Genomic DNA, 9,615 nt, shown 5'->3' on the forward strand with positions numbered 1-9,615 from the left:
CATGTCAGCAGATGCAGCAAACACACTAGCCATGCTTTACTATACATACCACACAGACATGAGCAGGGGGAGGAGAGGGGAGGACAGGGGTGACATCACTGCCTCTGACCATGTGACCAGCCTCATTTACATAATAAAGAATAGATGATTTTACAATGAATAATGTATGAAATAACTAGATAAAGGCTGGAATGGGATCCTTGTGAGCTGCTCCAACAGGTAGTGGTGACAGAAATAGAGACAGAGACCTGATGACAGGTGCCCTTTAACTTTGGGTTAATTTAAAAAAAAATATGTACTATTAGACTTTTTCCACTTAACCCCAAATAAGAATAAAAAAATTTAAAACCTACTATATTTTAACTAGCTCTAAATAATTATTGAACCCATATGAGCGCCATAAAAAAAACTTAAAACCTGCCAAAAATTATGATTTGAATGTGACTGTTGCAAAGTACAACATGTCCCACAAAAACAAGCCATCAAACGGCTCCATTGCCAAGAAGGTAAAAATGTTCTGCCACTTGGAAGACGGCAATGAACAAATAGATATTTTTTTTTTCCCACATTAGGGTTTTATTTGGCAAATTTAGTAAAACATAAGAAAAAATATTGATGCCTGGTAGCCACGTAATCGTATCGACCCACAGAATAAAGAGAACATGATTATTAGGCTATACGGTGAACACCAAAAAATAAAAAATCCAGTACAGAATTGATGCTTTTCTACTCCTGCCCTCATAAAAAAAACTTCATAAATTTTCAACAATGGGGGATACCAACCCCAAAATGGTAACACTGGAAAAAGCAGCTTATCCCGAAAAAAAACAAACCAGTCACATGGCCCCAATAATGATAAAGTGAAAATTTTAGGCAAATGAGGAAGCTAAAATCCTGGCAGCTACAGGTCCTTCCTCCGCCTCGCTGTGCACCCATAAAACAAGTAACAGCCACATGTGGGGGGTCTCTGTACTTGGGAGAAATTGCAGAACAAATTATAAGATGGGTTTTCTTTCATCTTTTGCAAATGTGTAAATTTTAGGGTTAAATGAACGTATACCCGTCAAAATCGGTCCATTCTAAATTTCACTTCCATTCAATTCACTTTGGTTCAATTACTATAAAGATCTCAGGGGGTTAACAATCTTCCTAAAAGCTGTTCCTGATAGTTTGAGGGGTGCAGATTTGAAAATGGGTTGGTTATATAGGGGGTTTTAATGCTAAATATGTAAAATTTCATTCAAAACGGTAATTATCCCCAAAATAGTCAGTTCTGAAAATATGGTAAATTGATATTCGATTTGTAAGCTGCGTAACATCAAAATAAATTATCCAGACATATAAAAAATTATGAAAATGTAAAGTAGACAAATGGAAAATGTTATTCAGCAACTTATTTAGGTGGTAAATCTATCTGTCCGAAAACGCAATGATTTCGGATATCGAAATGTCTAAGCAGACACTTCATGATCCATCTAGTTCTGTGAGCTGACAATGCGGTTAGAGTACCAGGGTACAGGTTCATATACACTTTCATCTGGCTTCTGAACATTGCACTAGTATCTTACACATAGAAAGAGAGATGACACAGATCAGATATGCATATAACACACAAGGACACACTTAGCTCTGCTACATCTCTGCCACAACACACTATCAGATCTGATCTTTTCACATGACTTTGGAGATTTATTTTTATAGGTAAAAAGTTTTCACATGAGAGGGAATTCTATAAAGGACATTTCATACTGTAGCTGAGGGGACTGATAGTTTAATAAGGTAAAATCTGATGACAGGTTCCCTTAAAGTATGAATTACCCAATACAGTGACCTAATGGCAAAGTAACAGTCTCTGTAGCTTTGGGATAGCAATGGCATCACCTAATAAGAATTCCCATATTTATATAGTGCACACACATTACGCAGTGCTGCACAGGGCTTTCCAGATCAGTTCCTGTCCCCAATGGGGCTCACAATCTAATCATCCTACCAGTATGTTTTGGAGTGTGAGGGAAACCGGAGGACCCGGAGGAAACCCACGCAAACACATAGAAACTTTTTGCAAATGTCACCTACATAACATATATCAGGATAACAAAGCCAGTAATGGTCATGGAAGAACCCGAGACCAAATTCACCGTCTATCTCATATCTACCATATACAGCTGTCTGATTTCTCTACCTAGCTTGCTAATATAATGTATATATTCCATCTAAACATTCCCTCAGCCCGTAGGATGAGATACTACTGTAATCAATGCCGGGATAATAAAGTTTATTGAAACGGACAAACAGCAAACCGTGCCCGACTTTCCGCACCAATGCCGTGCGCGCTCCTCTTCACCATGTGACTGGTCACATGGTCGTGACATCACGCGGTCACTTCCTGTATGTGGCTCGGTAACCCGGAGGTGTCCACCTGCACTATGGGTTCTTGTATCAGGTAGTTTGGTTGATGTGTGTATGTCCCCTCCCGCGCTCCGTAGGCTCCGGTATCCGCCTTGTAGAGCCGCTCTGTCAGTGATGTGTATATGGAGGAGCAGCCTCCTCACATCACTGCCCGGGGCTAATCCTGGCGCTGATGTGGCTAAGCTTGTAGCCAGTCAGGAGTGCAACCCAAAAAAGGAGGAATGGCTTGTCCATGGGATAGACCATTAATAATGAATAGGAGGGGGTCTGACAGCCAGTTATTATACTCTGAAATTGGTATTGTACTCTCCTCCCAATGTACTGGTCTCAGAAATCCCATTTGTGTATCTCATATACATATGGATCCATATTCTATGGAGTCACTGGAGTCCCAGCACATCTCACCTATTACATGGTCTGGTGATAGAGAACAAGGGACACATTTATCATACACAGGCGCCCGCAGCCCCTGGCACACGCTCTAGCCTCCTGGTAAACCCTGGGAGTATCTGCGCTGGTGTGGAGTTGCAACTTAGCCTAAAACCTGAATGGGCACAGACTAGGGGCAGGGTAGGACTGTTAGGAGCCGGCCCAGCACTACCCAAGTGGAGTGATAAATCCCCTCCTTAAAGGACATCTACCACCAGGATGAAAGACTATGCAAATCAGCCATTAACACTTATGGAACCCCTCAGGCTCATTTGCATACAGTCCTTCATCCTGGTGGTAGATGTTCTTTAAGTGTCCTTTCTGGGAAAGTCAATTTTCTAGATATTTTTTAAGAATCTGTGATAAATACATTTACCGAACTCTTGATGTAATAAAATAATCCATTTTTGTATTGAATAGAAATGGCTGGCTGTGCTATTTTTCAGATATTAATTATAGAATGTGTAACGGAATCTGACAAATGCGGAAATGAACTCAGTCTAGATATGAAACTATAGGAGTGAGGGCCCTGATCTCAAGAGCTTACAAGTCTATGAGAAAGCCCTTCAAGGCTCTCTGTTTACTGATGTAATAGGATTGTATCCGGTCCTTGACACTGCACATAGACGGCTACAAGCTCATTAAATTGGAACTGCAAGGCCCAGCATTTTCATTTCAAGATGTATTTTAATGGGGGAGGTGTATTAATATGTCTTTCCCAGAATTTGCACCTGAAATGCTGCGTGACACATTTTGTATTGTCTGGAAAGGGGGAAGTGGTCGCATAAGAAAATATTGTGCCAGAAAATTTTTCAGGCACAGCAAACCAGACCAACTAATAGGAGGGGCAAAGTACGACTCAACTGACTTATACTGCACCACATTAATCATTATCTAGTTCTACTCTATAGAGCAGTGGTTCTCAACCTGTGGGTCGGGACCCCAGCGGGGGTCGCACGACCAAAACCGGGGGTCGCCTATAGCCATCAGAGCCGTAATTTTATAGTGTTTTTACTGCTAGTTGCTTGGTTTGGGGGTCACCACAGCATGAGCAACTGTATTGCGGGGTCACAGCATTAGAAAGGTTGAGAACCACTGCTATAGAGCAACATATTCATACATCTCCCCCTTTATGTTAAAACATGCAAAACACCTAAGTATTATGTCACTCCTATCTGCCTTAATAGACCTATCATTGACACATCTCATAATAAAACTACTCAATGAAGCTCCCATCATGAAGACATGATAATGGGATTGGACTGCAGTCCCACAGGGAGCCAGAATCTCAGGTTTGGATATGGTTATGTTACTCCAGAACACAGGCAATGCTCAGTCCAGGTCATTATTTTAGGGACTTCAAAATATTCAAAGAGATTACATTTACCTTGTTTTGGTGGTTGTGCATGGTCCACTCTGTGTATAGTATTTTAGGGACTTCAATACGCTTGTATTAAAGGGGCTTTAGCTAGCGTGCATGGAAGGTGCAAATATGCTAAACCCGCAGGATGACCTGCAATAAAAAGTTATAGGTGGCCATCAGTTCTTGGACCGTAATGTACATCGTTTTCAAGATGAGCTTGCAGATGCTTACACAGTGTAACATACGGTAGTCGTTTGTGTTGGGAGCCTGTCTGTTTCAGGCCGGAATAGACCTGATATAACTGCTGTCAGGTTCCCTTTAAATATAAATAAAATATACATGTAAAAATGGTGAAGAAAATAAACATGTAACCAGGCCTCATTCACAATCTGTCCCTTAAGTGGGGTAAAATTTAAGACAAGCTTAAAGTATCGCTTTGTATGTACAGCAACAGATGTAGTAAAGAATTTCGAGAAGTCTATGAAGTATCAAGTCATTGTCCTGACTTGTATAGAAACAGAACTTGCTATGTTTCATAGATGTTATCTCCATGTTTCCTCAGGATCTAGGCTCTCTTTGGTTTGCTCCCAGCCATCTATGCTATGATGCCCTCACGCAGCAATGCTGCCGCCATCCCGAACAGCAAAGTGAAGTACTCCAAGCTTTCGGATACAGATGACGGTTACATTGACCTTCAGGTAAGGAACGATATGACTGATCTATCACTTATATTATGCTCTTTATGCCACTTCATAGTGGTCCTACATCTATCTACACCAATATTTTGTGCAAAAAAAAGTCCAGACAGATTTGCCAGACTCCATCTGCACCACATTATGATTGAGATAATCTGTATGAAGAGCGAACATAGGTGAACAAATGGGATGATTTGGCCATTGAGCTGTGTTCCCAAGGGGATTAGCGCTCAGCTTCTCACTACAACACAAACCTTTTTCACAAATATATATATATATATATATATATATATATATATAAGTAATGGTTTTCTATCATCCATTTTAATTGAATGTTTTCTTTAGAGACAAGTGGTAGAAGATGCCATCTTGTATGCAATAAAAAAAAAAAATATATATATTGCATCAAATTTTATTGTGAAGGAAGGAAGCTGGTCACACGTTACCACATGATAAGGGACTTCTAGAATTTTGCTTGTGGAACTGTGTTATTACCACAAGATGGCGCAAGACCACTAATAATAATTATAGTATCATAGCAAGGCTGCGGCCAAGAAGAAATATTGCTCTATGAAGAGATGCCAAGCAAAACCAACCATATGCCAATGTAAACCACTAAATATGCAAACAGAGATTGAGATAAGAGCTGGCTCTGAGAAGACTTGGATGCCATACAGTCATAACGAGTATTCTGGGTAATAAAACAAGACTGCAAAATTCCTATGGGCATGATTCACACATGCAGTTTTTGGTGCATTTCTGGAGCCTGAGACAGAAGTTATTCAAATGGAAAGGGAAATATAAAGGGAGGGTTATACTTTACCTTCCTGCGTGTGTGTTTTCAGCTCTAGTCTGGCTTCTTATGCCATAAGATATCGGAAGAATAGATCATGTCATTAAGAAATACCAATGTTAAACTTTTTTTTTAATGACTATTTTTCCAGTTTAAAAGGAGCCCTCCAAAAATCCCCTACAAAGCCATTGCTTTGGCCACTGTCCTGTTCCTTATTGGCACGTTGCTGATTGTGATTGGTGCTCTCCTCATCACTGGACACATCGGAAATGGGGTAAGCTGAATTTTCAGTCCTCCTTATTTATCTATGTCAGACAGCCATGAAAATTGTGGCCCACACAAATCTATTTGATTTTTAATATTTTGCTCTTTATTGCCTACATGCAGCACCAGAACCAAACTTCTTGGGAAAAAGATGAGATTTGCAGTTTTGAAGTTTATAGGAAACTTGTCATCAGTTTTGATTATAATAAGTAGAGACTAGGCGGCAGGACACTGGCGTAGAAGCCCTGAAATAATTGCAAATGCTAGCTTATTGCTAGCACTTGCAATTATTTTCCCCTTACCGACACCTGCACACCATGGTGGGCTGTGAAGGTGGGCGTGGCCAGCCAGGAAGTGGGTGGTGGCTGATAGGGGAGTGGGCCGGCATGGGTTGTTCCCGTCCCCGCGCCTGTGAACTTGACGTAGCAAAAGAGAGCTGTGCGGCAACCTGCTAGATACCACAAGAGTCCAGAGCCTTCATACTTGGTGCTGTTGGGGCTTTCATATTCCAGCGTATGATAAATACTCTCCTTTGTGTGTGTGTGTAGTCAAGTTACCTGCACATGTTTACTTGTGGATTTTGGTGCGAAAAATCCACATAAAGCAACACTAAATAGACAAATCTGCAAAATAAAGGCAAAGAAACCTGTGAGTAATGGATGCAAATTTTCCGCATGACAATCTGCAACCAGGTGTCATCCAGGTTTGCAACTACTGCTAGTGCTCTTCCAGGCTGAAGAGCTTTGGGCTTTTTGCAATGAACTGCTTCACAGCCCCTCCCCTCTGCTCTAAATGTCGTCAGTAAGTATCCAACCAAAGTCCTGATACAGCTCCTGCTTATAGCAGGTGAGGTAGTCTGGAGCAGCACAGTGCAGAGAGCAGGAAGCTCTTCAGGTTTAATGACCCTTCCATAGCCCTTGTAATAGCAGAGCTGGATTATAGCTTCACTTTCCACAGTCCTGTCACTACTAACAACACACACATAACATCATTACACAGCTCTCTGGGGACTATACCGAACGCTGCCTGCAGCTTTGCATGGTCAAAACTGCTGTCAGATTTCCTTTAAGGACTATGTATAAGGATTGCAGGGCTGGAGGTCCATTTCTTTGTTGTCTCTACAAGGCGGTATGGGTAGCCATGGCTCTGGGCTGCTGGTCCTCAGTCGACTGAACGTAATATGAATTTGCTCGATTCTGGTGCCATATCTTTTGATGGGTACAAATTGGGTGCAAATGTGGGTACAAATTGAAACAAACCACCACCATGTTGGTCAGGGGCACAGCATCAATCATGAGTTCTCTGATGAAATACTTTGTCACTTGATATTGCTGGCGCCCAGTACTAGCATTATAGACTGTGCAATGATTCTGCCATTTGTGATGCGGTTTTGTATTCTTCCAGGGCAATGAGCGGGCCATCCCTGTGCTGATCATCGGAATCCTGGTTTTCCTGCCCGGCTTTTATCACCTCCGCATCGCATATTATGCATATAAAGGGTACAGAGGGTACTCATATGATGACATCCCAGACTTTGATGACTGAACCGCACAGTATGGCGATAGAAAGAGTACAAAGGGTGCTGCTATACTTGGGCACACCCTGTAGGAGCAGCTCAAGAAGAAGCCTGGCAGAACAATGTATATACAAAGCGACTTCACTGTAGGCTGAGTGTACAGTAGCCGGTGTCCTCTCACTAGTGTATAATAAGTCCATCATTGTTGGGTGACATGGCAGCAAATATATTTCAGGAAGTTGTACAGAAATGCAGAAAATGACAAGTATTAACTTGCGTTAATTTAGAGCTTACTTGAAAATTACATCAGTTTTCCTTGTACAGTAAAGGACATAAATCTGCACCTGGAAGAAAGTGGAGCAAAGAGGCATCTTTTAAGATGGTAATAACTGGACATGATAGGAGGCCAGCATGGAGGAGCATTTGTTCTATATTGGCTTTCTCCTTACAAAATCCTATAAATTCTGCTTATTGTTATACAATGATTACAGTAAGTAGAATATCCCACTAAAACTTTAAAAGGGGTATTCCTGGAATATGAATGTCTGATACAAAATTCCATAATGCTATAAATAAATGAATACAACAAAACTCAATGTCATTCATCACAGAATAGAGCTTAAATAGTTTGCTTTTATGATTCGCCAAATTTTAGGGGCTCTCTGAAGTAAACAGAGTTATCTCCAAGATGGCCGCCACAGGATACTACAAGTCCCATGATCCCTCAGTTCTCAGTAACTGCTCCTCCCTCTCATGCTCTGTCCCCAGTGATGATGTAACAGACTGTCCTCTGTTACCATAGTAATAATGTGTGGAACTGCACTCACTGCACATTACCTCACTGAGATGGGTCTTACCAAAAACACTGGTCATACTGGATGCACTGCAAGCCAACAATTACAGCCTAACATATTGATCATCACATGATCTGGGGGGGGGGGGATACATTACATCATACCTAGTCTTTCTAGAGACTTCGTCCATAGTGCAGTGCGGGGTAACACGTGCATTAGGTGACTGGTTACGTTCATTTTATAGAAGGTTTTTTCTTTTTCTCTGTACTCTGTATCTATAGTTTGCAGCCCCTGCCTATGAGGCCCTATGAACACTGCTGTTGTGGGGACCTTGTACGTCCCCATAGACAATAGTAGGCTCCAAGTGGCGGTACGGTGCCGCACGGTGCTTTCCCAATGGTCACGGCCATACACCGTGCATCCTTATGGAGAGGGAAGGAGTGTGCAGCGCTCGCCTCCCGTATATGGGGAGAGGGGGGTGTGCATAATTAGCCGCCCAGAACCTCGGACATCTCATCCTCGCACTCCTGGCTGAAGGAATGTTCTGACCCGGACCTCTGATCACTGGAATGGACTCGGCATGTCAGTTCATTCCAGTGATCCGAGGTTTGGTAGATCCCTTCAGCGGGTGGAGTGATTTTTTTTTTTACTGTACCCGCTCACGGACAAGAGACGTTAGGATGTGTTCACACGTCCAGTTTTTTACATGTGAAAACCAGAAGTGGGGTGAAGAAAAGGGGAAGAGTAGCTTCTCTCAATGATATGGTCTCACCCATTATGATCTACACCTGTTTTTGGCTTTGAAAACTGCATCTGGAAAACTGAACATGTGAACGCACCCTCAGTGTTGAATTCAGCATTTGCACAGCAAATGTTCCCCACTGCAGGAAATCACAGCTACAAGCCGAGGTACAATACAGACGTTTTCATCTGATTTCTGAAATGGATATTTTGCAGCAATTCCAGCATGAGTGTCCATGGCCATGAATAGGAATATGAGGCTGTGTGTGAACATCTCTCGCTCATCCCTGATGACAAAGGTCCAGCCAGTTGGATTTGCCCAATCCTTTTTATCCGTAGTAGTAGGAGACCCAGACAAGACCTCTCAAAGCCAAGTGTGCATGTGGATGGGGTATGTAATGGACGTATAAATCTTGAATGTGTAAGATTTGTTAAACTATAGGGCAATAAGTATCTCTTGAAGCTTCCAGGCGGCTTTTACAACATCCTGGAGATCTTTACAGCTTGATCAATTCTGACCTGAAGAATGTTCTGTGATGACTTCAAAAGACATATGGTCACCTCTTCTCCACACCTACCCCCATCCCTGCATCAGGACCTGGAAACAAAGA

General features: G+C 42.0%; 1 protein-coding gene across 1 annotated transcript; it reads left to right on the top strand.

Moving 5' to 3' along the window:
- The first annotated feature begins 2,297 nt into the window (after window positions 1-2,297).
- Window positions 2,298-8,060, top strand: TMEM230 (transmembrane protein 230). The gene is made up of 4 exons (XM_072148893.1): window positions 2,298-2,443; window positions 4,764-4,899; window positions 5,841-5,963; window positions 7,358-8,060. Exons 2-4 carry the CDS (start codon window positions 4,804-4,806, stop codon window positions 7,496-7,498), a joined length of 360 nt encoding a protein of 119 aa, XP_072004994.1. The 5' UTR covers window positions 2,298-2,443; window positions 4,764-4,803; the 3' UTR covers window positions 7,499-8,060.
- Window positions 8,061-9,615: the final 1,555 nt, after the last annotated feature.

The sequence above is a fragment of the Engystomops pustulosus genome, chromosome 4 (genome assembly GCF_040894005.1).
Source record: "Engystomops pustulosus chromosome 4, aEngPut4.maternal, whole genome shotgun sequence".
Lineage (NCBI taxonomy): Eukaryota > Metazoa > Chordata > Amphibia > Anura > Leptodactylidae > Engystomops > Engystomops pustulosus.

Bases quoted from the DNA above. Each gene is read 5' to 3' on its own strand.
- TMEM230 (XM_072148893.1), top strand. From the start codon at position 4,804: ATGATGCCCTCACGCAGCAATGCTGCCGCCATCCCGAACAGCAAAGTG. The intron at 4,900-5,840 runs GTAAGGAACGAT...CTATTTTTCCAG, and splicing joins ACGGTTACATTGACCTTCAG to TTTAAAAGGAGCCCTCCAAA. The intron at 5,964-7,357 runs GTAAGCTGAATT...GTATTCTTCCAG, and splicing joins CTGGACACATCGGAAATGGG to GGCAATGAGCGGGCCATCCC.